The sequence below is a fragment of the Hippichthys cyanospilos genome, chromosome 6 (assembly GCF_059441005.1).
Source record: "Hippichthys cyanospilos isolate Australia breed blue-spotted pipefish chromosome 6, RoL_Hcya_1.0, whole genome shotgun sequence".
NCBI lineage: Eukaryota > Metazoa > Chordata > Actinopteri > Syngnathiformes > Syngnathidae > Hippichthys > Hippichthys cyanospilos.
Window position 1 is genome coordinate 24,769,987 of NC_142374.1, and position 27,529 is coordinate 24,797,515.

The 27,529-nt window shown below is 41.2% G+C and overlaps 2 protein-coding genes across 3 annotated transcripts in view; both read left to right on the forward strand.

Annotated features, from left to right (window-relative positions):
- The window catches only part of insc (INSC spindle orientation adaptor protein), a 32,796-nt gene extending 28,005 nt beyond the window's left edge, over positions 1-4,791 (forward strand). Inside the window, exons 9-13 of the mRNA XM_088417813.1 lie at positions 306-484; positions 560-626; positions 1,257-1,412; positions 1,775-1,851; positions 2,801-4,791. Coding sequence (XP_088273939.1) covers positions 306-484; positions 560-626; positions 1,257-1,412; positions 1,775-1,851; positions 2,801-2,929 — 608 coding nt within the window. The 3' untranslated portion in view covers positions 2,930-4,791. The remainder of the gene's footprint in view (positions 1-305; positions 485-559; positions 627-1,256; positions 1,413-1,774; positions 1,852-2,800) is intronic.
- An 8,424-nt stretch (positions 4,792-13,215) lies between these two features.
- Positions 13,216-26,851, forward strand: LOC148422973 (ethanolamine kinase 1). Of its 2 annotated transcripts, XM_088417947.1 has the most exons (8): positions 13,220-13,448; positions 16,123-16,376; positions 17,127-17,264; positions 19,703-19,851; positions 20,203-20,286; positions 21,042-21,202; positions 22,351-22,424; positions 26,608-26,851. In XM_088417947.1, exons 1-8 carry the CDS (start codon positions 13,314-13,316, stop codon positions 26,669-26,671), a joined length of 1,059 nt encoding a protein of 352 aa, XP_088274073.1. In that variant the 5' UTR covers positions 13,220-13,313; the 3' UTR covers positions 26,672-26,851. The 2 variants fall into 2 exon arrangements, with proteins under 2 accessions (XP_088274074.1, XP_088274073.1); XM_088417948.1 differs by lacking the exon at positions 20,203-20,286 and having other exon boundaries at positions 13,216-13,448.
- The last annotated feature ends 678 nt before the right edge of the window (positions 26,852-27,529 follow it).

Genomic DNA, 27,529 nt, shown 5'->3' on the forward strand with positions numbered 1-27,529 from the left:
TTATTTATTATAATCTATAAAACATTTTGCTGATTGTTTTCAAATCACATTAATCATGATTGTGATTTCAATTAAAAACAAAAGGAATTGTTAGCAACTTAAAAAGTTTATTGCGCTGCACAGTTTTTGATAAGGAAAGCGCGACAGCACCATCTGGTGCCGTGGATATGTAACTACACTTCACAAAGTTTGTAACCCGTGGTTATATGCCTCCCCCCAGCCATCACAACCCGCCCTCGCTATTTGAGGACTGACATATTATGAGGTTCACTGAACCCAATTCTGAACGTGTCCCCGTCCTTCAGACTTGTGCGAGAGCGCCTCGTGTGGCGAGGTTTTCCTCTTGGCGTCGGCCGCCCTGGCCAACATCACCTTCTTCGACAGCATGGCCTGCGAGATCCTGCTGCAGCTCAACGCCATCCACATCCTGCTGCAGGCCTGCAAGGACCGTCAGCGGGTGGACACTCCCTACTCTAAAGACCAGGTGCCCGGAATAAAAAAAATCAATCAATCAAATCAGCCTCAAAACCAGTGCCGACATCCAACGTTTCCGTTTTAGGTGGTGACTATCTTGGCCAACCTCTCGGTTTTGGAGCAGTGCGCTAGCGAAGTCCTACAGGAGCAAGGTGATCCTTTCATAATTCTATCTTCATTCATTTTTAACCCATTCACTGCCAATGATGGCATTTGGTGTCAAAGGTGGTACTAAAATGGTGGGACTGGTCCTACTACAATGAGGGTACAAGAGATTTTCTGAATGTATCAGCTAATATAACTCAGTGTTTTTCATGCTGTGACAGGAATCACACGTTTCTCCTTTTAAATGAAGAACAAATTAACTGGAACCTGACGCAACTTATCGGGGTACATAATTGTAAAAAAAAAAAAAAAAAGTTGGAACTACTGCATTGTTAGAGTTCTGAGGCTGGGGGTTCAATTCCAGGCTAGCGTTCCTGTGTGGAGTTTTTATCTTCCCTTCCCGCATTACAAAATGTTACATTGGGTGAAATCTTTAAAAAAAAAAAAAAATCATCCATAGGGTTTGTGCAGAAAAACATTGACTGTTGTGCAGAACCTGTCCTGAAGATGGCAGCATCGCGCCACTTATCATAACCAAGCGCAGGCCCGTCAATCAAAATTCACTCAAACACAAAACACACTCTTGCGAGACTAAACACACACAGTGCACCAGTTTAAGGCAACGGTGTATGACTTGGATGCTTCTGTTTGACTTGTTTTTTCTTGTTCCTTTTCAGGTGTGGAGCGGCTGCTACTGCTGCTGGGCGAGCGGCCATCCTCCTCCAGCCCATCGGAGGGCGCCGCCTGCGAGCGCGTGCAGCAGAAGGCCGCCGTCACGCTCGCGCGCCTCAGCCGGGACGCCGACGTAGCCCAGGCTGCCATACAGCTCAAAGGTAGCCAGCTCCTTCTTTTTTTTTTTTTTAAGACTCTTTTGCAGTTCAGTTTACTGCATTCAAAACTTGCTAAAAGTTTTAACAATTAAATTTTTTTAATTACATTTTAGTGTTGTTTTTATTTTTACTTGTTACTTTACGTCCTTGGCATATAAAAAAAAGCATTACTTACAGTAAATAGGTGACTTTTCACAGAAAAACAAAGTCACTCACTGCCATTGACGGCTGTACGTGATTTATTTTTACTGGGCGGGCAGCTGAATGATTGAAGAGCAAATGAATTGGGTTATTATTAATATTGTAAAGTTATCAGTCATGACGACTTGAAGAATGTCAGTGAAGTTTCCCTCTCCTGCCTTCAGCCGTTCCTCGCCTCATCGAGCTCTGTCGATCCCCCACGGAAAGGAATAACAGCGACTCCGTCTTGGTCGCTTGTTTGGTAAGTAATAGGAGTGTGTGTGTGTGTGTGTGTATGTGTGTGTTGCTGTGCGCATTTGTGTGTGTGTATAAATGCCTTAAAGCGTTTAGCTTGCGGTCCACATTGAGCAAAATCTATGAAGCTATAAAACTGGGGGTATATTTTCATTTTACTTTAAAGCAGCAACTTCAGTTTTATTATTCTTTTTTTTTAATTCTTGCCAAAATAGTTAAAAAAAATAAATGAATCTTTTTTTTTTTTTTGTACTTTAGACTGAAAAAATAAAAAATCTCGCATGGCCCTTTTGCGGGCCAGAACCGGCCCGCGGGCTGTATGTTTGACACCCCCGCCTTAAAGGGAGAGGACATTTATTTAGCCATATTCAGCAATGAAAAGTTGACGTTTGGATAGCATTATTATTAACATCACATTTCATGTACTAGTCATACCTTTAAACAACACATTTTGATACTCGTTGACTGACGATATGAATATTCCTTTCCAAAGAGCAACTGACATGCGGCGTGTTTTCATATGCACATTTCATGAGTATACACTTAGCATTTTATTTGAGGCCCCATCGTTAGCATGAGGAGCGCGTTGAAACTTCAATGGGCTGGCCTCGTCTTCACGCTCCATCGCACTTGGCCCAGGGTTACTGTATAACAACGCTCGACAACGTACAGATTTGATGTTTTTTAACCTTCAAAGCAGAAAATTTGTACGATTTTTGCACATTTAAAGGCAATGCAGATCTTAATCGTGAACCGCTCAGACAACTGAAGTCGCTCGCAGTGGTGGACATTGCAAAAATGGTTTTGCTCCCCCCAGATATATATATATAAATATATATTCTTGTTATAGATTTTATACAAGATGACCAATTCTGGTTTGAAGCGATTTGTGTAAGGGCAGACTATTTCTTTTCGCATTATTCAAATGTATCTAGCGCCGTGATATCTATGCGCAGGCGGCCTTGAGGAGGCTGGCGTCCGGTTGTCCCGACAGCATCGAGGCGGCCGACCATCAGCAGCTGATCAAACCGCGCCTGGTCGACTCCTTCCTTCTGTGCTCCAACATGGAAGAGAGCTTCGTGTGACGCTAACGTGCTAACGAAAGCGGTAAAACCGTTTTTTGACTGGACAATTCGAATGGACCGAGAGACGTTTTCCTTTTTGTGTGCGGGTTTAAAAGAAGGTGGCTTTGCTTCACAGGTCAATTCAACACAATGTTATTAGTCCATTTTATGTATTGTATTTATTAATACTCAGCGGAACCTTCTTTTACTGGACTGACCCCCAAAATAGCGTCCGGTCCATTCAAAACTATTTCAGGCTACTAATTCTCATTGACAGACAGATCCTGGTCACCGCTCGATGATTTACACAAAAGAGCAGTGGCTCTCAAATTGGGGGTACGAGTACCCCTACAGTTATGTATATTAAATTGAAATAGGAATATAAATGATGTGAGTCCAGGCTAAGCCAATCTTGGAAGCCATTGAAAGGCTAGCAAATGTCAAAAGGTGGCCGCTCGCACCACCCGGTGGTTTTGGGGTCTCAACACAAAAGTTTCTATTGCACCCCGTTCGCAAGTTGCTGTGAAAAGGATTGATGCAAAAATCGGGCGAAACGCATGATAAAACATCGGAAGTCCATATTGACAATATTTCCAGTTTTGAATGGCAGTAAATGAGCCCGACATGGGCTAAATTTGACACCTATGGGGTTTTACCTTTCCACCTCCCGTTTGCAAGCATTTACAAGGGAGGCCATATGGAAAGTCGACATGTTTTGACAATCTATGCAATATTTTAGCCTCCTAGTGATTTTTTTGGATGCTTTTCCTTTGATATCACTCATCAAAAACGTCAAAAGCCCGAGTTGAGTCAAATTTTCCCCCGGGGTTTAAACTAGAAACAATTTGGACCAACTGAAGCATTTGATGCTTGACAAAATACGAATGCAATAAATGCAAATGGATCTGGAACATGAACACAAAAGCAGCAATAATTTGAAAATGTTCCCTTTCGATATCTTAAATATTCTATTGGTCCATTAAATCTAGGCTCCACAATCTAATTTCTAATTGCAGCTTTTCTGGTCAATTTATTCATTTCAGAAGTCCTTCAAAATCAGAAAGAATAACTAATAAATTAAACTGAAACATTGAAAGCCCCAAAAATACTTTAATTTTTAATATTCTATGTGTGTTATCAGAACAAAATAAGGATATTAAGGATAAAGTTGTAATATCTGGCTGATTTTTGCTCTTTTCAAGATTGTTTAAAAAAAAAGAAATATATATATAATTCATATAAATAAATATAATTAAAGGTCCCCCGCGAGTCTAAAGATGGCATTTTAATTAATATTGTGTTTATGGAAAATGAATTAACAAACAAATTCCATCTTGGGTGAAAATGTTGCCACTGGCCGTCGACTGACAATGACATCACAGTTGCGCGGCCAACAACCAATTACGGCCCACCCGTTTTCAGAGACCGGTCATGTGACAATTACCGTGATTGGCTGTTACCTGAGCCACTTTGATGACATCGTTTTCAGTTGACAGCAAATGTCAAAATGGCCGCCGCCTGAGCATTTTGTGTGGCTGAATAGAGCATATTCTAGCTTTTGAATATTTTTCCTTTTTTGTGGGTGTGGTTGACTTGTGCGAGATTTCAACTTGTCATGTTCCATTCATATATTTGCACACCGCCGCATATGCATAACCGCATTCTACGGACGGTTAAAAAATCTTGTTTCCATGGGCAGCACTTTTTTCAAAACGACTTTGCTTGCGTTTTCATCCTTTATGTGATGTCCCATGAATATTTGTCACGGTCATAGCGTCCAGTATGCGCTACTGGAATTTTCTGTCTTTCATTGTAATTTAAAAGCAAAGATTGTATACATGGCATGCAATAAAAGACAAGGAGCTCTTATATTGCTCCTGTGATAAGATGAAGAGATATTCCGCATGGGACTTTCTTTTTTTTTTTTCCCACCCTGGAGCGCACATGAATAAAGCAAAAGTGCTGGGGTGGCTCTTCAGAAGCCTGAAAACAATCGTCATCAAGTGTGTTGGAGGAGGGAAGTGTCTAAAAGGTCCAGGAGTGGCCCATCCCCATTGGACGGTATGGAAACTTAGGAGAACCACTCTATATTTGTGTATATGTTTTGCGTTATGGACAAAAATACACATTTTGGACAGAAATGCGTATTTTGCGCACAGCTAAAAGCCCGGAATTTTTTTCAAAAGCTGACAGTGCGCCTGATAATCCGACGCGCCTTAGACAGCTCATCAACCACGAGTTTTCATTTTTGGGGGACGAAAAAATAAAATAACTTTTATCGGTAAGTAATTTTCCAATTTTTCCCTGTGCATCTCAGTTAAGAAAATTCCCAAATTCTCCTAATTATTATTATTTTTTTTCATCCAACGTTTTACTAATATTGCAATTGCCATTTATTTTTTGTTTTCTAATATTTGGTTTGGTTTTGCATGTCTTTCCGTTGAGTCATGTCATAACTTTTCTTTCCCCAATATTTGTCTCATATTTTTGTTCTGATATTCTTCTTTTATTTTCCCACGTTGTTTCCTTACAATATCTTACAAATATTACTGCAATTGTCATATACATTTTCATATTTAATTTATTTTGCATGTCTTTCCATTGTCTCATCTAGTAATTCTTATCCATGTTTTTTTTGTACAAAATATTTTTGCATCCAATATTTTTCTCATACTAATGCAATTGTCATTTAATTAATTAATTTATTTATTTTTTACATGTTTCTCGATTGTCTCATCTAATATTTTTGAATTTCTTTAGCCAATATTTTTTGGCCTGATATTTTTCAATTCAATATTTTACTAACATTATTGTAATTGTCATTTACTTTGTTTTCTAACCTTTTGTTTTGCATGTCTCTATTGTTTCTTCTAACACTTTTCTAATATTTTTTGGCCTAATATTCCCCTTTTATTCTCCACATTTCATTTCCAAAATTATGTCAGATTTTTTTCCATTCAATATTTGACTAATATTACTGTCATTGTCATTTACTTTGTTTGCTAATCTTTTGTGTTTTTTTTGCACATTCCTCCATTGTTGAATGTCTTTACCAAACATTTTTCCCATTTTTTTCTGTTCTAATATTCTTTTTTTCCACAAATTTTATTTTATTTTATATTTTTATTATTTTTTTTTTTATTATTTTTTTTTCTGTTCTAATATTCTTTTTTTCCACAAATTTTATTTTAATTATATTTGAATAATATTTCTGTATTTTTCCATCCGATATTTTACTATCATTCTTGCAACGGTCGTTTAGTTTTTGTTTTTTTTGTTTGTTTTTTTTTGCATGTCTTTCCACGTCGTCTTTTTTTTACTTAACATTTTTCTCAATTCTTTTGGCCTAATATTTTTCTTTTCTATTTGACAATATTTTTCCCAAATCCTTCTCATATATTTGTATTTTTTCTGTCCTATATTTTACGAACATCATTCCAATTATCATTCCGTTTTTATTCTCTAATATTCCATAGATTTTTTCGCACGCCCCTCCATGATGTCTCCTGCAATCTTTTGTATTTTCCTCCTATTTTTGTCCTAATATTCTTCTTTTCTTTTCAGGCGGCATATGCTGGTCCTGCCCGCCTTTTGAAAAGAACTTTTGAAGAAGGCGCCCAAACAGAATGGCGAGTGTTCCAGTGCGCAACTTGTCCTTTTGTGGTGAGGAAACAAAACAGGAATAACAAGAAGATTCCCGCCACCAGCCTTCTTCTCCTTGGAGACGCAATCTTGCTCTTCTTCTTTTTCTTCTCTTTGTCTTTTGCCCCTCAGGCCACATGCCCACACAAGGCGCGTGTGCGAGCGCGAGTGCGAGTGTGAGCGTGAGTGTGTGCGCTCATTGTGATCAAATATGTCTTTTGTGCGCAATGTATTGCCGGCGCACCACTAAACAGGTTCTTTTCTTTTCTTTTTTTTTTTCCTTTTCATTGCCGCCGCTGCTTTTGACCGTGACCGTGAGAGCAAGTTGATCAAAAGCATTTTTTTTTTTTTTTTTGTCTCGCTCGCTCAGCTCGCCAACCTTGGGTTTTCTGGCGCGCGCCCGCCGCTTCCATTGTCGCCCGTCTTGATCCGCGTTCAAGGCACCTAAAGGAACAAAAAAAAAAAAAAAGTTGAATCGCATTCAATAAAAATACCAGCGTGCTCGTGAAGGGGACGCGGCCTAGCGTTTATTTTTTTACATCATGCTAACAATTAACTGATAAGCACCAGTTGGGATTTTTTGTGCGCAACCCTTAAAGGTCAATGGGCAAAGATGACATTTTTTTGTTGAATTTGTAGACAGATTTTTACGTTTTTCTTTTTACGCATTTTATTCATTTGCTTTAGTAAAAGGAGTTCTAAAAATGGCTGGTAGATGAATGTAGTAATTAAGAAAACCTTTCTTAAAGAAGAGCTTTCTTCAAGAAAACGTAAAAATACGTCTATGGCATTGAATGAGTTGATTACCTAAAGTAATCAGTTCATTTTTAGAACTTTCTTTAGCCACTAACTTTACATTTTCCTACTTTAAAAGAAAAAAAGAAATACGTATCTGGAACAGAATGTCTGGACTCTTAAAGAAAACATAAAAATACGTCTTTGGGATTGCATGATTTGATTACTTAATTCATTTAGGGCCAGTTGTTTCTAGAACTTTCTTTAGCCGCTAACTTTATGTTTTGCAAAGGACTCACTGACAAAATCTGTCAATAATTTGTTTCCTGTTCCAATTAATTTGCTCTTCATTTGAAAGCAAAGCCTCCCGTTCCTGGCACGGCATTAAAACGATATGGGATCTTCCTGCAGAACGCCTGTTAAAACCTCGCTCATCTGCTACCCCAGGGGTACCCCCCCCCCCCACCCCAGAGTAAACTTTTGTTGTTATTGTTATTTTTCATCTTCATGTTAAAAGCCAGCTTTTTAGATGTTTGCATGGCCAAACTAGACCAAAGTGGAAAGTAGCAATGAGTTGAGTGCTGCATTCAATGTCCTCAAACAAACAAACCCGCCAAAAATCTCTATGGAACAACATCCAATTGCCTGAGTGCGCCGCGATGCGTTCAAGCGCACGGGGGTCAGCGGGACACCGCACGTGCATGTTCTTTTTTTTGTTTGTTTGTTTTGTTTGTTTTCAATTTAAAGTCCTTGAGCCAAAACGCTTTCACCAGCTGGCGTTGATTTGCTTTTCTTTATTATTTGCGGGCAGTAAATGGAGAAAAAAAAAAAAACGAAGATAAAGAAAGTAAACACGGCAAACAACATTTGGAGAGTCAAGTAACTGGGAGCTGGCGTCGCGTTTGGAGCCGGGCGCGTTTGCGGAAAAAGGAATGAATTAATGAAATGCAGTAATTAAAATTTGAGCAACCGCACTCTTGTTGCTTTCAAAGCTTCTTTTTATTAAGACCACTTTTTTTTTTTTTTTTTAAGTGTGAGCGTGTGTATGTTTGCATGTGTGTGTGTGTTTGATGCTTTGCTCCACGAGAAAAAAACACGCAGGAAACAACGTCAATGCAACACATGCATGCGTGTACGGAGGATCCAATGTTCCAAAATTTTAAAAAATAAATGGACAATTCTAAACTGATAAAAAAGAGTGGATAGTTCATTAAAAAAATTCATCAATTATGTTAGGTGTCATTAATTAATTTAAAAAAATTTTATATATATATATATATATATATATATATATATATATATATATATATATATATACAGTGGGCCCCCGGGTTACGAACTTAATCCGTTCAGCGGCTACGCTCGTATCTCGAATTGCTCGTATAGCGGGCAATCCAAACCCATGTTAATTCGTGAATGCGTGCAGCGCGCGCCGAAGCCCTAGGTAAAAACGACACACTGTATACATATATTAAAATTGAGTGACATAATATGCTGTACACTTGCATTATATAATAAATACAATGGATAAATAGCTTTTACCTTTGAAACGACGAGATTTGAGCTGGGTGTAAGCAGAGGGGGGCAGAGTCCAACGCTCAAAGTTAACACGGCGATAGATATGCTATTGGTCTTACAGTGTTACAGTAACTCTTTCAGTCAGGGTGCAAATCACGCAGATACTAAAACATCATCCTCTTATTTCTTTCTTTACCGCTGCTAGTAATTTTAGAAGCTATGTCTAACAGATAAAGTTTGCAAAGTCTTCACAACATTCCGTTTTTCACTAATTTTCTCTCCTTCCTTCCATCCTGTCCCATTCTGTGATTGACGTGTGACGCCGGCCAATAGCATCTCCGTGAGTGAGACCGGGTGACCTTAATCGACCAATAGCATATTCGCATCTCCGTGACTGACTGATAATTATTCGCACTTTTTTTTTTTAAACGGTTGGAATGTATTGACAATTAATTTAAAAAAAACCCCACATTTTAACCAATGACAATTCTTTGTCCTGCAATCGGCACATTTAATTTCATGTCAGCTGTTTTTCCCTTTAGCTGTACAAACACTACACTTAAATGGTAATATATTTAGACACCGTGAGTGAGACAGTCAGTGTGACGTTGTAAGACCAATAGCGTTCACGTTACTGCCACAAGTATCTACTGATGATTGATGATGTCGCTACTGTTGATTTTATTGACGCAATTAAACGAGAACATTTCTACATACTCAATGGCCGACATGTCGAATTGCTCATAAGGCGAGAGGTTTGTTCGTAAGTGGAGGACAAAAATCTCCCTGATCCACGCTCGTATGGCGAATTGATCGTAAATCAGGGTGCTCGTAAGCCGGGGGCCGACTGTATATATATATATATATATATATATATATATATATATATATATATATATATATATATATATATATATATATATATATATATATATATATTGGTACCTCACCTTAGAGAGAGAGAGAAATAAGTTTTTCTATGATTATTTTCCATTGCAGGTGCTCGGCTGTAATTAAAATAATATTTTTCTTCGGGGGTACAACGTGGAGCCATTTATTTACATTTGTTTAACTTGACACATGCAACTACACCCACAGACACACACATATACACTTCCCCCATCCACAGGTCTTCTGGGGTCCGCTAACCATTAACGTGCCGCCACAGCACGCCTTCTCCATTTAGGCCTTGCACACACACACACACACACACACACACACACGCACGCACACGCCCGCAGAATTGAGGATCCCGGAGGATTTGCGGAGAGATGAATTTTGCCTAGCAGAAGCTGTAGGATTGGATTTGTTTTTCAGTGTAGACACAAGCGTGACAGGGTGTGAACTTCTTTGCTTGAAACCAGCCGCGTCATGACACTTATATTCAATAGAAATGCAAAGAGTGGACGGAAATGCTCAAACTCCCCGAACGAACCCCCCAAATGAACACCTCGTGTCTTTATCAGCCGGAATACCCCAAATATAGGACGCACTCTTCATTTTAGGATCAAATTCTTCTATTTTCTATGTTACCGTGTATAACACGCACTTTAGCCTATTTTGCTAATGTCAAAACATTAGCAAAACACAACACATCCCATCTTCCTAAATTATCCTTTTTTTTTGTTATCTTCACATCCTTAAGTTACATAGTCGTTGTGAGTTAAGTAAGGTGCGTTTCAGATTTCCCACATTGCGAGCGGTCAGTGAACGCACCGCCAGTGTGACATTGAATGGCTCCAAGCAATATATATATATATATATATATATATATATATATATATATATATATATATATATATATATATATATATATATATATGGCCATCATTTTATGAGGCCAGCGAAATGCTAATTATGACTAACCGTAATTAACAAAATCATGTCGCTGCGCGAATCGGAATTTTCAAACGGTCCCTCCCGCTCCCGATTGTATCGACAGTCACCTCGTCTGGCATAAATGTCAAAATGAGACACTTGTCAAGCATATGAAGTTAATAATGGCGTTTTTATGAAGACTCAGGAAAGACACTCCAAGTACGCGCGCGTTGAATGACCCGTGTTCCTCGCCGACGCTTGTACATTTTACACGCGTGTGCACAATGGCCGTGTCAGCGATGCCGGCAAGAATTCAATAACTTTATTTTTGTATTGAGAGGCGGAATAAGTGCGGGAAGCGCACGCCCGCTGTGAGGACCAGGAGATACTAAGCGCACAAGCCACTCGACAAACGTGTGTGTGTTTAATTTCATTTTTTTAATATTTATTTTCAAGCGGGCGCTGTGGAGGGCAGCGCTAGCAGCCTGTTCAAAGCGAATATGTAATTAAGAGTCTATAATTGCAGACGGTCTGGCTTTTTTTCCTACGACTCGAAACGAGGCCCGAGCCAAGGTCGCAGCCCCGTTGATCCATATTTAATAAGCGAATAACTGCACGCGTCGGGATGCAAGCTTGATTCAAGTAACTCTTGGCCCGTCGACACCAGCTATGACCACGCTTACTTTATTTACTTAACTCTTGTGCTAATGGATTAAAGGCAAGACCTTTTATTTCCACGGCATTTTTCCACTATTAAAGATTTTCACTGCCATATTAGGATATATGGCAGTGAAAATTGAGATTCAAGCGGTAAAATATTTGCCACTTACTGGATTATTCGGCGCATCTTCAACGAATGGCCTATTTTATTAGCGTTTTCATATATAGGGCGCACCGCATTATAAAGTGCATAGAATAGAAGCTACAGTAGTGGCTGGGCTTGCGTTATGCGTCCGTTAGCCGCGCTAAAGGGAATGTCAACAAAAATATCAGATAAGCCCGTCAAACTTGCTAAATAAAATATAAACCAGTTTAATCCTTCAATAAGTTTCCTATTTTAAAAGTATTTTTATGTACAAGGCGCACTGCATTATAAGATGCATAGAATAGAAGCAACAGTAGTGGCTGGGCTTGCGTTATGCGTCCATTAGCCGCGCTAAAGGGAATGTCAACAAAAATATCAGACAAGCCTGTCAAACTCCCTAAATAAAATATAAACCAGTTTAATCCTTCAATAAGTTGCCTATTTTAAAAGTATTTTCATGTACAAGGCGCACCGCATTATAAGATGCATAGAATAGAAGCAACAGTAGTGGCTGCGGTTGCGTTATGCATCCACTAAAGAGTTTTTTTCAACCCAGCAAAAATATCCCAGTTTCATTTTTATCAGAATTCCTGATTACTCAGTCAAATTTACAGTAGCATTGAAAGAAGACACTAGGCAGCTGAAATTTCACCCAAATGGTGTCTACATGTCAAAGGTCAACATGGCACCATCACTTAGCAATCATACTAGCAGAAGTGTGCCATTCCTTGCATAAACTAAGCTAGAATGATAGGGAACAAAACATATAATAATAATAATGATTATTATTAATATGATTACAAAAATATAGTGCAACAAAATGAGCCAAAAATGTTAGAGGGGTTCAAGGGCATGAAATTATTTTGAATACCGGACCAAACAAAACCTCCTGCCGCTTCATATGACTTTCTTTCAGTGCTTGTGTTTCGGCTAGCGAGCTAAGCCGTTAGCTCCTTCGCATCCAGGCCAACGCTCGCACTTTCTCTCAATTTCCCCCGACGATCAAATTGTCGGCTAAGCGCGGCGGCGGCGAGCTGCCGACGTCGCGGCCGGTCCGCTCCGGCCCCGGATGGCTCCGCCCCGGTAATGGGCCCCCTTATTGTTGACGCGCTATTCTTCCCAGGCGGCGTGATTGAAAAGAAAATTGAATCCCCTTTTGATGTGCTAAATTTGCCCATTAGTGCGTTTGCACACAAAGTGTTGGTGGAATTGACGAGGGGTCGGGGGGGGGGGGGGGGGGGGGGCGCACCGGGTGGGGGCGGGCGTGGGGGGTGTACATATTTCATTTTCGTTGTATCTGCACCTTACAACGCCAATAAAGGCTTCCTATTCTATTCTATATTTGATTGAGGAGGAAATATAAATATACTGTGCGCACGTCTGAAATGACTTTTTCTCTTGACAAATGAAAGGCCTTGATAGCGTGCCTAGTGGGAGACTCCATCGAAAAAAAAAAAAAAAAGAGGTTAAACGTGCGCATAAAGGACACCGGCGACAACCGGTTCGCTTTGTCTTCTGAGGAATGTCTAAAGTCCGCAACTAGAAAAGGGCTTGTTTGCGTCCTAGGAAATCAACTGTTCAAAGCAATTTAACTTTATAATTGTTTTTCAAATCAGGATTGATAGATTTTTCGCTTCAAGCACTTTGATGCATGCACTTTTTTTTCAGTTTCAGACTAGCCTGTAACTCATACAAACCCTGTAAAAAAGTCAAGTTAATATATATAAATGTCAACGAGTCCATTCGCGGTTAATGAGTAAACTGCGAGTCACGACGAGACGTCCGCGGGAACGTTGGCCTCTGGTCTGGTCAGCGCGCTGTCGTCTCAGTGGACAACCGACCGGCGCGCGGCGGGAACTTGGACGCGCCGTCGGCCGAACCGCCTCCATGTTGGAAATGAAGGCCGGCGATGAACTCGTCCACATTGACGTCCACGTGGATGAAAGTGAAGGCGGCAAGTCGGTCCTGGAGCTCCTCAGAACGCTGCGACCTCACTGGCGGTCAGAGGACGTCCGCATGAAGGTCGGTCACTTTTTGCATCCTCTGTCTTTTACCGCCGTTAGCGTTTACGTTTCGCGTTGGCTCCATTCTTTGGCTTCAAGTTCCATGATCAGGGAAAAATATTTAACAGCGATGATGTCGCGGTCATTCCTTGGAGCTGCGTTCACCCTGTTTTTACCCCTGGGGGAAATTTTGACCCAAGTTTGCTTTTTAGATGTTTTTGATGCGTCGTATCAAAGGGGAAGCATAGAAAAACAGTAGGAGGCTAAAATATTGTGTAGATTGTCAAAACATGTCATATGCCGGCCCTTATAAATGCTTGCAAACGAGGGGTGGAGGGCGACACCCAGCACATGTCAAATTTAGCCCATGTCGGGCTCATTTACTGCCATTTAAAATCTGAAATATTGTCCACTTTGGACATGTTGAAAACTCCACGTTTTCTTATGCATTTACGAGGTTTCAGTTCAAGGGTCTCCAACCTGCGGCTCTAGGGCAGCATGTGGCACTCTCATTCTTCTGCTGTGGCGCTCGCTGACTTTGGAAAATAATGAGTAGACGTTTGAAACATTTTGGGGCATTTTTGGGCATTTTTTACCCTTCTGTCATTTTTTTAAAGCCGAATCAAAACGTCATCATGGGTTCATCGCTCCCTTGTTTTATTCAACCCAGGCTATCGTCATCACTACGTCACCTCGACAGTTGGGCATTTGAACCATTTTTTGCAAGTCCGGCATGCATCGTTCATCAGCGACGCGGGCCCCATTCCAACACCCGCAATCAGACATTTTTTTCAAGCCGAACCGTAATTGTCGGTCCGTTCTTAAACCAACAAAATAGATGGCCTTTTCGCTGGGCAATTTTTGGGCATCTGCGACCGGAAATAAGAGGATTACCTTGAAATGTTCTTGTTAGATTCGCTGTTCTCATTCAAGATGTAAAAATGATGGTGTCGCGGCTTACGGTGTTTTTATTTTATTGCGGGAGGCACAATCTAGCTTCGACAAATACGTTGCAAATAGTGGCCGGTGATATTGTCTGAAAAGGTAAAAAGGACGCGGCGAGGACGAGGTCTAAAGGGCGGAGGTGCGCCGGTGTGGCCCCAAGAAAGTCATTGTGTGGCCGTGTTGGCTCAATCAGAGTGGGAAATGGACTTTATGTTTGTTAGGTGACACCACGCGGGCCCGGCGACCTCTCCATCTGCGCACGTCAACTAAAGCACACACGCCAAGGGGCGCGCGCCGCCTCAATGGCGTATTGTGCTTTTATGGATTTGGGGGAGGCCGCTGATCGCGTACGAGCCGCACCTGCCGCGCAGAATGAGAAAGCGGGAGCTTTGTGTACATTGCGTTAGATGCGGTGTCAGCAAGGCCCCGAGCGGGAGCTCCCAGAAGCCATTTTCGGCGCCGTTGGAATGATGTCACGCGCGCTAACGCTAGCGCCGCTTGGATTTTTGAGCTGATTGGCGTCAGGCATGGCGGAGAATCCTTTCGCGTGCCAGGACGTGAATACATTGATTCGTTCGCTTATTTTCATTATCGGATTCAAACGGAGGGGGATTCGTCGCTTCGCTCATTTTGGCCGTAATGGGAAATGCCACAGGCGGGCGAAAGCGGCGGCTCCAAAACGGGGAGATGAGTACCCCTGGTTGTATGTGGAGGTACTGCGGGGTAGAAGTCTCGTGAAGCACTTGTGATTTTCTTTCGCTCCTCTGGATCACTGGTTCTTGGGGGAAAAAACCCCGGGCGACATTTTGAACATGCAAAAATCATTTCAAATGAACAATTGAATGAATTTAATGTTTCTGGAAAGTATAAGTTCATAAAATGTATTTTATGTTCAGTATATTTATTATTCAATATTTATTTAGGATTATATGATTATTAGTTAAATTTTATTTTTTAATTCAATTTTTAATGATTATATTATTTTTAGTTTAATTTTATTTTTTAATTCAATTATTTATTATAATGATTTATTTTTGTGAATAGATTTCTACTATGATGCCAAAAAAAGACACTTTATGCAGGATATTTTTCTGTGAACACATTTTTATTTATGACTATTCATTTTTGAGAGCAGGTTTTGACACTTTACGTTGATTATTTTTTGTAGAAAAATATTTTTTTATCATTATTTCTTTTTGAAAACAGATCTTTTGCCCAATCCTTTGATCTTTACTTCAAAAGCATTTCACAGCCGAGGGAAAACATTGAAAGACGACAATAGGGAGCTGAAATTTCACCCAGATAGTCTTAACATGTCAAAGTTCAATATTGCACAACCACTTAGTTATCACACTAGCATAAATATGTCATCCATTGGCCAACACACTGCTGAGTGTTGATGATGTGGACAAAAATGACCCAAAAATGTCAAAATACTGCACAACTGTTCAAAAAAAAAAAAAAACAGACATACTGCAACATAAATCAGTATTTTTTTTCTCATGATACCATTTTTAATTAGTATTTTCTTCCACCCAAGATTGGCATGGGCCACAAAAAATCAATAAAATCAGTACGGAGGCAGATATTCTTTATCCTCTACAAAGAATGACCCAAATGGAGCCATTTCCGTACCATCCTTTCGAGTTGAGAACTGGCTTGAACAGTATCGATGTCCTTAACTACAAGCGGTGTTTCGGAGGATTTTTTTTTGAGCGAGGCAAAACACGGTACGCTTGTGGGCGCAGACGTTCAGCGACGGCATCACCAACCGTCTCCTGGGCTGCTGGGTGGACGCGTCGGAATGCGTGCTGGTGCGGCTCCACGGCCGAGGCACGGAGCTGTTCGTGGACCGGCGACGGGAAGTGGAAGTGCTGCGCCTCCTCCACGCTCACGGCTGCGGCCCGCAGGTCTACTGCAGCTTCCGCAACGGCATCTGCTACCAGTTCGTCCCCGGGGACGTGCTGGACGACGGCCTGCTCTGCCAGCCCTCCGTTTACAGGTCGCCAGGATTTCCTTTCCTAATTTCTTAACCCTCATAAAAAATTTTTAAAATGTTTTATTTGAGACCTTTTCAGCATCGGTGTCAAAAATAAGGCCCGCGGGCTCATAACATCCTTAACTATAAACATATGTATACTTTCAAAATGCCTAAAAGGTACAGTGGCATCAACCCTATCCGTACATCCTTTTTATATTCATATAGTTAAATATTTCTGAAATTGAAATACATGGAAGTCATTGAAAGGCTTGCAAATGTCATAAACTGGCCACTAGCGCCACCCGGTGGTTTGGGGGTCTCGACACAAAAATTTCTACTGTGCCCGGTTTGCCAGTTGCTGTTGGAAAGATTCATGCAACAGTCGTGGTAAATGCGCGATAAAACATCAGTTTTTCAATATGTCCATGATTGATAATATTTCCAATTTTGAATGGCAGTAAATGAGCCCGACATGGGCTAAATTTGACACCTATAGGGTGTACCTCTCCACCTCCCGTTTGCAAGAATTTAGAAGGGATGGCATTTTTTTATGGCAATTTTTTATATTGATATCAGGCATCAAAAACCTCAAAGTTCCCCGGGCCAGAGTTTGGGAATGGCTGACTTATGGAAAATTCCGTCTTTTTTTTGTGGTATCGCAGCACGGCGCATCCGAGACAATAACCTTGCGCGTTTTCGCATTCAGCGCGGCTGACATCAAACAGAAAACATCTGTCGAAAAACAAGATGACCATTTCTTGCGGCGCGCAGATTGATCGCAGCGGAGATGGCGAGGATCCACTCGGTCCGTTCGGCGAGCGCTCAGCTGCCCCCCGAGCGCCAGCTGTGGACCAAACTGTCTGGCTTTCTGGCGCTCTTGAAGGACGGCGGTAACCTGGCCGGCCACAGGTGATTGGAGGAATGGGACCGCACCCAAATCCCAGCGCAACAGATGACAAAAACAAAACAATCGCCAAGTGCCACATTCTCTATTCTAGTAATTGGATGGAAAAAAATATATACAGTATATTTTTTTAAATGCAGAAGACCAAACAAGACATTTGCGTTTAATGATGGATGACCATTTTTTTTTAATTTAAACTCTTTTAACTGTGAGATTCTCAACAGCTTTCTCCCTTTAATTTTTTTTTTTTTTTTGACGTCAGACACGTTTGATTCAGGCCGATATGTGCAAAAGTGATCAGTACCACAAGTTCCCCTTTTTGAGGGTCAAGACCTGCTTTTAGAGTTTAGCTTTGAATTGGATTTTGTACGAGTTTAGCCTGAGCCAATCATTTTTTTTACGCTTAAGGTCAAGGTCTAGGAATTAGGTCAACGGGATGTCCACGCTTTGATAGAAAAAAAAAGTCTTGTGTGTACGTTCCTGTCCTTGTGGGAACCTCTTGTGTTTTCTACCGCCCTAGCGAGGACATTTTGGAGAAGTGAGGACATTTAGGCTTGTCCTCACATATTCAGACCTCTTTCTGAGAGTCCGGACATGATTAGAGGCAAGGAAATGCATGATGTTAATGGAATGTCCCCACTATGTGTGATTTTGCTGCTTGGTGGGGACCAAATGCCAGATTTGACCGTCTTGTGGGGACCATTGTCCTCACATATTCAGACCTCTTTCTGAGGGTCCGGACATGATTAGAGGCGAGGAAATGCATGATGTTAATGGAATGTCCCCACTATGGTTGATTTTGCTGCATGGTGGGGACCAAATGCCAGATTTGACTGTCTTGTGGGGTCCATTTTGGTGGCCCTCTTTTTGAGGGTCAAGACCTGCTTTTAAGAGTTGGTGTCGGGCAATCATTTGTGACCGTGAAGGTCAGGCTTGGGGGCTAGCAAACGCTTACCGAGGGGTGTCCTCATAAGTCTTGTATATGCGTACAAATGTGTGCGCGCGCGTGTGTATTCATTAGTCTTTACGAGGCGAGGCATCAGAGGCGCTTTTGTACTCTCGAGCGTCAATGTGATCTTCAGAGGAAGCGTCCAAAGAAAGAGCGGGAAGATGGTGCACCTGCAGAGGAGGTCTTCAGCCTCGGCGCCACCCGCTGCGCATAGATAGGCGGCGCGCAGCTGCAACGCGCGCGCGCGCACGCACGCGGGGCAATAGTGCATGCGAAAAAGGCCTCCCGCTGGCTCGCCCAAGAAAAGGCAACGTGACGTCGGAGTCATATGTAAATAAGCGCCATTGAGCGAGGGAGGAAATTCCCGCTAATGAGCAGGAGGCGGACGCCCAAAAAGATGGCGACCGCTTCAAAAGACTCGCCTAATCGGCGCACTTCAGCTGAAAGGGAATCAGGCGGCTTCATCGTGCCGCGCGCAGGTGATGGGCGCCAATCAAAGTCAAACAGGAAGCAGAAAGACGAACCTTTGACTGGGTTCAAAGGTAAACGTCGTGGAAATCCGCCGCCTTCCTGCGCCCTCCATTCCTCTCCGGCCTAGCCTCAAATTTAGGCTCACTTTTAATGTTTTGGGGTTTTTTTTACGTCACGTAGCTTCAGATACGTTTACAGACAATGACAAAAACACTCCGTTTTTTTGCCATCTGCTGTAATTCCACCAATGGCCTATGACGCCTCTATGAAGGCGGTCCTGGCCAATGGGATGCCCTGGGTGGGACTATCCATGGCGCCTGCCTTTATCACACATTTGCGTACGTTTAGAAAAAAAATAACAATGCCTTTAGATAGATAGATAGATAGATAGATAGATAGATAGATAGATACATAGATAGATAGATAGATAGATAGATAGATAGATAGATAGATAGATAGATAGATAGATAGATAGATAAAAAGTTAGCTAGCTAGCAAAGATAGATAGATGCACTACTTAGCTAGTTAGTTAGCCAGCTGGCTAAATAGATAGATGGATGTGCAAGTTAGTTAGCTAGCTAGCAAGATGTGCTAGTTAGTTAGTTAGCTATAAAAATAGCTAGCTAGATAGATAGATAAATAGACGGATAGATATATCCCCACATATATGTCAAATATTCAAACGTTTCAAAAAGTAGCATCAGTCCATTTTTTTTCTGGAGGAAATGGCCAGCACGAGTCTAAAATGGCAAAACACTATGTGTCCTCTTGAGACTTTTTTGTGGGTCTCCTCATGATACGCACGCCTACCAAATTTCACATCACTAAGTGAAAGTGACTTGGCGGGGCTGAATTTTTAAAGGCTTCCCAGCCCACTTTTGAAGTTGTTGTGAGGACAACTGTTACCGTGGAACACGCGATGCTGCCAACACCTTTCAATTAAACATGACAAACATTTGTCCCAATGGCCTCCATTTTTTTTTTTTTACTGCGGTGCTTGTGTTTGGGGGGGGGGGGGTGCAGTTCGGCGTCAGGCCCGCAGCTGCCCAGCTTGGCGAGGCTGTCGATGGAGGCGGAGTCACTGGAGCGACACCTCTCGCCGTTGGGCTCGCCCATCGTCTTGTGCCACAACGACCTGCTCACCAAAAACATCGTCCTGGACCGCCAGCGGGGTGAGCCGGCGCTTTATGAATTAGTCGGCCGTGCGGGCGCCCGCCATCGCGTGGAATTAACCTGCATGAATACTGCTGACAATTAAAAAAAAAAAAAAAGGTTTTATTTTGAAAAAATTAAAAGGAAAATTGCAGCGCTTGCTTTTACTGTTTGAGCGCACTGTAAAAAATGACAGATCCACTTTAAAAAAATGTGCTCAACATTAGTCCGATGCAGATTTGCAAAATTGGATAAAAAATTTCAAAGTACATTACTACTCAAACAGAATGAACTGTTTTCATTGAATTTCATGTGACTTGGCTAAGAGCTGTTTTGCTCCGTTTCCACGGCAACCCCGGCCCCCCTTTCAGGGAGGGTGAGATTTATCGACTACGAGTACGCAGAGTACAACTACCAGGCCTTCGACATTGGCAATCACTTCAACGAATTTGCTGGTACGTTTGCTACTCCGATCGTTTATTTTTCTTATCGTACTTAAGTATTCATAGTATTTATTTGTCGGTAGTGTTGAGAAATTTTGAAGATGGTGCCCTTGGCATTAAAATAATCCTTTCCACTGCATCTTTAAATGAAGAGACAAGTCCAAAAAATTACTTCATGAAGCTTCATTTGGCCCTCACTACTAGTGACCATTATTTTTCACCCAAAAGAACCATCTAAAGGGGTAAAATAATCTCACAGGTGGGGTAAAAATAAAACATCGCAAGTGCTTCATGAAGCTTCATTTGGCCGTCCCTACAAGTGACCATTATTTTTCACCCAAAAGTACCATCTGAAGGGGTAAAAAAGTCTCTCAGGTGGGGTAAAAGTAAAATATCACAAGTGCTTCATGAAGCTTCGTGTTACTGTCTGTATTTTGTGCACAATATATTTGACTTGCTGCTGCTGCATTTCAGTGGAAAATTTGCCTTTCAAGTTCTTTGTACTTTTCAGAGGGAGCGTTTCACCTGGTTTACCTGATAATCATCGAAACATTTTCCAAGCAGATTAGATTGGAAAAAAAAATTCGGAACACAACCAAAACCGCAGGAAAATCATCTTTGTGTATTTTGCTGATCGATCCTCCTTTTATGTGAATTTGTGCTTCTGCTGCGCTTCAGACCGTTGCCGGAAATTTCCGGCAGACTTTTCAAAAAAACGTCTCCGGTCCGAACTCTCGTAACGGGACTTTTTTTCTGCGGCGGGGAAGGCGTCCGGGACACGGACTACAGCCGCTGGCCGAGCCGCCGGCTGCAGAGCGACTGGCTGGAGGCCTACCTGCTGAGCTACAAGCGCTGCGCGGGCCGGGACGCGCCCGTCACCCGGGACGAGGTCCACGCGCTCTACGTGCAGGTCTGCAAGTTCTCCCTGGTGAGCGCCAACTTCGCTTCCTGTTTCTGGCAAAACTTGCCAAAAGGCTCAGATTGGAATGGGGCCGCCGCCGCCGCCGCCGCCGCCGCCGCCGCCGCCGCCGCCGCCGCCGCTTGATTGGAAAGTGACACCGGGAAAGACTTTCGGAATGTAATCGGCATACTTACTGTTCTATCAGGCTTAGAAATGTCCTCCGCCGGTCCAACAATGACATGAGTGGGACATGGGCTAAACGGCGTGGATGTTTTTAGAATAAAAGAGGCGGATAAAAGGAAATCATTTTGCGACGAAATGACTTCAAAATGAGAGCGTTTGGTCCTATTCTGATTGCTGTTCATTTGGTCCAAGCCCTGGAAACAGCAAGGGGGCGCTCACGTACTTTTACGATAGAGAGGTACATCGTATGCTGCATATATATATATATATATATATATATATATATATATATATATATAAATAAATGTCATAGTGCAGAGGTCCGTAATTAAAAAAAAAAAAAAAAAACTACTGATCAGTGTTTTTCAAAGTAAATGCAAATTATTGCATATGTTATTTGGATTAAAAAAAATAAAAAATAAAAATAACTGATGTAGGAGTGTACTGCATACTGATGACAACTTACAATTTGGGTGGATTTAAAATGAAAGTAATTGTTTCTAAAGGATTACTCAATCATCAAAAAACCTTATGAACTAATTTAATAATCGATCAGTTGTTGATTTCTTGGTTAACCATTGCACTTATATAATATCGGTCTAGTTCGTAAGCTAGCATATCTATTTAGCTAGCTAACTAACTTTTTATCTATCTATGCTAGCTAGCTAACGTTTTATCTATCTATCTATCTATCTATCTATCTATCTATCTATCTATCTATCTATCTATCTATCTATCTATCTATCTATCTATGCTAGCTAGCTAGCTAACTTTTTGCTAACTATCTTGCTAGCTATCTTGCTAGCTAGCTCGCTACTAGTCTTTCTGCTACATCTGTGTAAAATTGCGTAAATCCAAAGTTGTTAAAATGTCTCTTTTACAGGGCAAAATAAACAAAGAACTAACACAAGACAAAGTGAAAATCCAGCGTCCAAAGCGCAAGCAAGCGTCGGGCGCATTTAATGACCGATTTGACTTTTTACTCCAACCAGGCATCCAATTTCTTCTGGGGTTTGTGGGCAATTCTCCAGTCTCGCTACTCCTCCATTGATTTTGACTTCCGCAGGTTTGTGCTTCTTTCTCTTCTTTTGGTGAACACAATTTGGTGAATACACCGGATGCAGTATTTTTTAGGGAGTGCAAAAATATGAAGCTTCATATGAATGATTGACTTATTTTGAGGCAGCTTGGTAACAATGGATCTTGGACGCCTAATGCCGTCCTTGGTGGCGAATGGGTTGAAAATGTAAGGCTGCTTTGTGCACTGCTTCAAAAACCGAGAGGTTGGCTGAGAGAGTCCCCGCCTTTTTTCTTGCATGTGAACTTTTACTTGTTTGCATTTTTTCTTGTTTGCATCTATTCCCTTGTTTGCAATTTTTCTTGTTTGCATCTATTCCCTTGTTTGCAATTTTTCTTGTATGCATCTTTTTCTTGTTTGCGTCTGTTTTCTTGTTTGCTTCTTTTCTTTGTTTTAATTTTACCATTTGCTTTTTTTGTTCCTTTTTGCTTCTTATATCTCGTTTGCTATTTTTTTCTAGTTTGCTTAGTTTTCCTTGTTTGCTTCTTTTTTCTTGGTTGCATCTTTCTTGATTGGGTTTTTTTCTTGCTTGCGCCTTCCTTTTTGTTTTCTTCTTTTTCTTCAGTGTTTTTCTTTTGTGTTTTTGCACCTGTTTTTGTACGCTTGGATTTTTGTTTGCGTGATCCACACTTCATGGCCCTCCGGACCCTTTTCCGTGAATACCCGAAGTTCCATTGTCCATGTGAGACAGATCCATCCTGAGAACTCTGAGACGTGAAAATCAAAAGACTCTGAAAAGTCTGCATGATTCTTTGCGCTGGGTGATCCAAATCACAACAGACACCCGGCGGCCTCCCACCCGTGCGCCCCCGTAACCTTCTGTGACATCGACGGCAGCGCCCTCACCTCATTTGGATGCGGACCCCGTGAGGAAATGTGATCCGGAGGGGCGCAGAGGCACATAGGCGCTATTGTTGCGTTTCTCCGACCCCGCCGCCGTCGCCGCCGCCGTCTGCTCCCCGAGTTAGTTGGCGGCCGGCTCGGATTACCTTCATCTAAGTGCTAACTGTTGCCGAGCGCCGCGGGAAATTGCCCCCCCCGATTCGAGCGCTACCCCGACTTACAAGTGCACAAACTTCGGACTTTGGCGTCACTCCGCAGCGATGTTTCGATCTGCGACGCGGACAGGCCAAACGCATTGTGGAAATGGAATATATTTCCACTGCACCTTGAAATCAAGTGTCTTCGCGAAGCTTCGTGATGCACCTGTGATACTTTTTGACTCCTTGAGATAGCACTTTTGATTAAAGATGCCGTGTGAATCAAATACGTTTCCACTTCATCTTTCAATCAAAAGTCTCATCTGGGAGTCACAAAAATTCACTTGTTTCATGAAGCTTCATGACGCACTTGTGATGTATTTGGACTCCCCAAAATGGCACTCTTAATTTAAAAAATGCACTGGAAATTGATTACATTTCCACTGCATCTTTAAAGCAAGTGCCACCACCAGGAATCATAAAATATCACGAGTGCTTCACGAAGCTTCATTTTACATTTCAGCCGAAATTTCGTGTCCTAGGTCATCATTTTGAAAACCTGCTCACTCTACATGCGTAGACAGAAAGTACCCCAAAGTGGGACTTTTATATCCGTGAAGCTTTATGAAGCCCTTGTAATATCTTTTGAGTCCTCTAGATGGCACTTTAAATGTAAAAGTACAGCAAAGTACCCCGAAGCTAGCCGAAAGTCTGGATTTCAGAGCTGTGGAGCTAAGTATCCATGAAAGAAGGCGATGTTGTCTGAAGTCATGGAAATGTGTGTTTTTGCGCGCGCGCGCCCATTTCCTCCCACTGTTCTCCCCCCGAGCCAAATCGGCGCTGACTTCCCGACGAGTGACAGGCGTCTGCGCGGCCTGGCGCTCTAATCCGAGCCAGATGTGCCTTGTGACAATAGGAACGTCTTGACTCCGTATTTACTTTGCTGGCTTGCGCGTGTGTCCGTGCGCGTGTGTGCGGTTTGGAAGCGCGGCGGCGGCGGCGGCGCTGGCTGGCTGGCTGGCTGGACAGCCCGTTATTTTGACAAAGACATTATTATGAGGAAACGAACGAGGAGGAGGTCCGCCGCCGCCGCCGCCGCCGCCGCCGCTCAAGTCCGTTTTTGCACAAAAGGACATTGTGAAAGGCAATACTACCTACTTCATTTTTCCCCACCCCCCCCCAACCCCAAAAAAGTCTCGGTTTCACGCGCCATCACCATCAACGTTAAGTACGCCACTTTTGTAGTTGTCAGCTTCTATTATTTTATACAAGTGCTTCACGGGGCTTCATTTTCCCGTCATTATTTTGCACATGAAATATTTGATTTTCTACTGCTTGATTTCAATAGAAAATGTCGTTTCAAGTTCTTTTGACATTTTCCTTTCACACACGATGGCCGGATGAAGCTTCATGAGGCACTTGTGATGTTTTTGGGCTCCTCTGGATTGTTCCCTTGATTTAAAGATGCAGTCGCAATTCCATACGTCTGCGCCGCGCTCACCATTGTTTTTAAGCCAAGGAGGGCTAACAAAATATCACAAGTGCTTCGTGAAGCTTCATTTGGCCATCACCGTTTCACACACGTTTGCTTTTGCTCCATTTTGATGGAAAATGTGCCTTTTAATGTCTTCGTATTTTTTAGAGTTTTTGTGAAAGAAAGCGCCATCTAGTGGATGCAGAGTGCAAGCCCAGCCACTACTGTAGCTTCTATTCTGTGTGCCTTATAATTCCGTGCGCCCTATATAAAAACACATTATAAAAATAGAACATTCATTGAAGGTGTGCCGGTGCACCTTCTAGTGCGGAAAATACGGTACTATTTATTTATTTTTCATATTATTAGCAATCAGCACTCCCGATTTTTTGAATACATGTTTACTATGACCAAAGTGCTATTCTATTCTATTCTGTTGTGGACATTAGTTTTTGGTTGATTATCTTTTGACTCCTTAGAACGTTCAAACCAAGTCCTGGTGTCCTCTGTAGAGGACATACCTTTGGACGTCTCACACCATGAGACAAAATGGACACAACAGCGGACAGGAATGACTAGGCTAGGACAAAAAGAATGAATATGTTGAAAGTTGAATCAAAATGATTGACTTTCTTTTTCATCAAGTTAGTGAAAGTTTCCGCATTTGCGCGGCTTTGTGAGAAAAATGGCGCGCTAATAAGGCGGCATAAAAGCGCTTTTATTTTTTTTTCAAATGAATTGTTGAGAGGTCCTTGCAATTGTGACCCGCCACCATTGAATCAGACCAAAAAAAAAAGAAAATGCATGAAAAGTTTATTAAGGGCAAACTTGAAAAGAGATCGATATTTTGGGCTCCAAGTCACCTTAGGAATGAATTTTTATGATTTATAATTACAAAGTGCGGATGTGCTAAAGAATGAGTGATGAATAGATGACTCATGCTCTGTTGTGCCAACTTGAAACTTTTCATTTTTGCTTTTTTGCCTGGCTTCAAAGATTTTTTTTGTTCCTGTTTTCTAAAACTTGTGTCAGTGATTCATTTTGTTGGAAGGCTTGAATGTTGTGGGGGTGTCCATTTTTTTTTTTACCCCAAGGAACAATTGAATATATTTTTAGAAAAAAGGCAAAATAAATATCAATAAAAATGTACAACAGTGGGGAAAAAAAGGAAGAAAATATCGAATGCCTGTTATGTTTACATTTTTTAAATTTGTACCTATATTTAGCATGCACCATTTAATTTAATTTCATGAAAAAATGGTTTCACTTGGGAAATTATGCTATGCAGTACTTCCATGTTTATTGTTTATATTTTCATTGGTTTCATTTATTAATTTTTTATTTCGATTTTTTATCATTTATTTATTTTCTTACATTTTTCACAATCAATTCAAGAAGTAGAAATTGTATTCACGCCGTATTTTTAAGACATTTTTTTCATTTAATTCATTTATAATGTTTGTTTTAATTTATTTTCTCACTTTCATTCATTATTCTTTTTTCCAAGCTTTTATTCAATATTTGCTATAGTTTTTCATATTTTTATTTAGTTTATTATGTACATGTATTATACTCCATGCATTTTCATTTACTGTTTTCAGTTAAAAGGCAAAAAAAAAGGCGGAGCCTGTTGTAGCGAGGGAAGATTGTACTTTATTTGAACTTTTTATATCCAATCCAAAGCATCCTAACCATTTTTTTTTTCTTTTTTTTGTAGGTATGGCATGGCACGACTCAACCGCTACTTTGAGAAGAAAGAAGAATATTTTTTAATGGAATGAATTGAGAAGCAGGTGAATGTACTGTAAGACGTAGTGACAGTAAATGTTTCTAAGAATACATTTTTTTGGCCATAAATATGAATCAAGGCCCATATTAAAAGAGTTCATTGGTTTGTATTGTTAACTCAACACGCCCTTTGACGAAAATGAATGAATAAATCGATTGTTTTCAAAACGAAACATGATACGAATCGTCTTTAAACGGCGTTTGTTAACAAGTGTTGCCGTGGCGACGCCTCCTGAGTTTGTTTAACCCTTGTGCACTGTCGTATTTTCCACACAAAAAGCCTTCGATTTTCTCCAAAACCGAAAGGTGCGCCTTATAATCCGGTGTGCCTTATACATCGCATGAAACGTCAGTTTTGATTTTTGGGGGGGGTGAACAAATAAAATAACTTAATCACCATGTAAATTCTTCCATTTTTACCTCTGCATTTCAGTTGTAAATATTTTTTTTTTTTTACAAATGTTCTTCAGATAGTACTTTCCACAAACCAACTTTATTCTTCATTTCTGATTGTCTGTTAATCAAGTTTGACTGACTTATTGGATTGTTATGTTGCCATTCCCTTGAGCGTTTATACCATCTAGAGGATGCATAACGCAAGCCCAGCCACTGCTGTAGCTTCTATTCTATGCGCCTTCTAATGTGGTGTGCCCTATAAATAAAAATACTTTAAAAGAGAGAGAGAGTGCGAGAGAGCAAATATAAAAGTACTTTATATATAATAACGGAGAAATATGTCCAAAAAAGTTAGTTGAAAGAGTTTGTGTATTTGTTCATATTTCACACATTAGCGGACAGAGCGTCACTTGGAACGAAGCTTCATGAAGCCCTTGTGATTTTTGTTGACTCAT

Excerpts from the sequence above, each read along its gene's own strand:
- LOC148422973 (XM_088417947.1), top strand. The coding sequence starts at position 13,314 with ATGTTGGAAATGAAGGCCGGCGATGAACTCGTCCACATTGACGTCCAC. Across the intron at positions 16,377-17,126 it reads TGCCAGCCCTCCGTTTACAG|ATTGATCGCAGCGGAGATGG; the intron begins GTCGCCAGGATT and ends TGCGGCGCGCAG. Across the intron at positions 17,265-19,702 it reads GGTAACCTGGCCGGCCACAG|TTCGGCGTCAGGCCCGCAGC; the intron begins GTGATTGGAGGA and ends GGGGGGGTGCAG.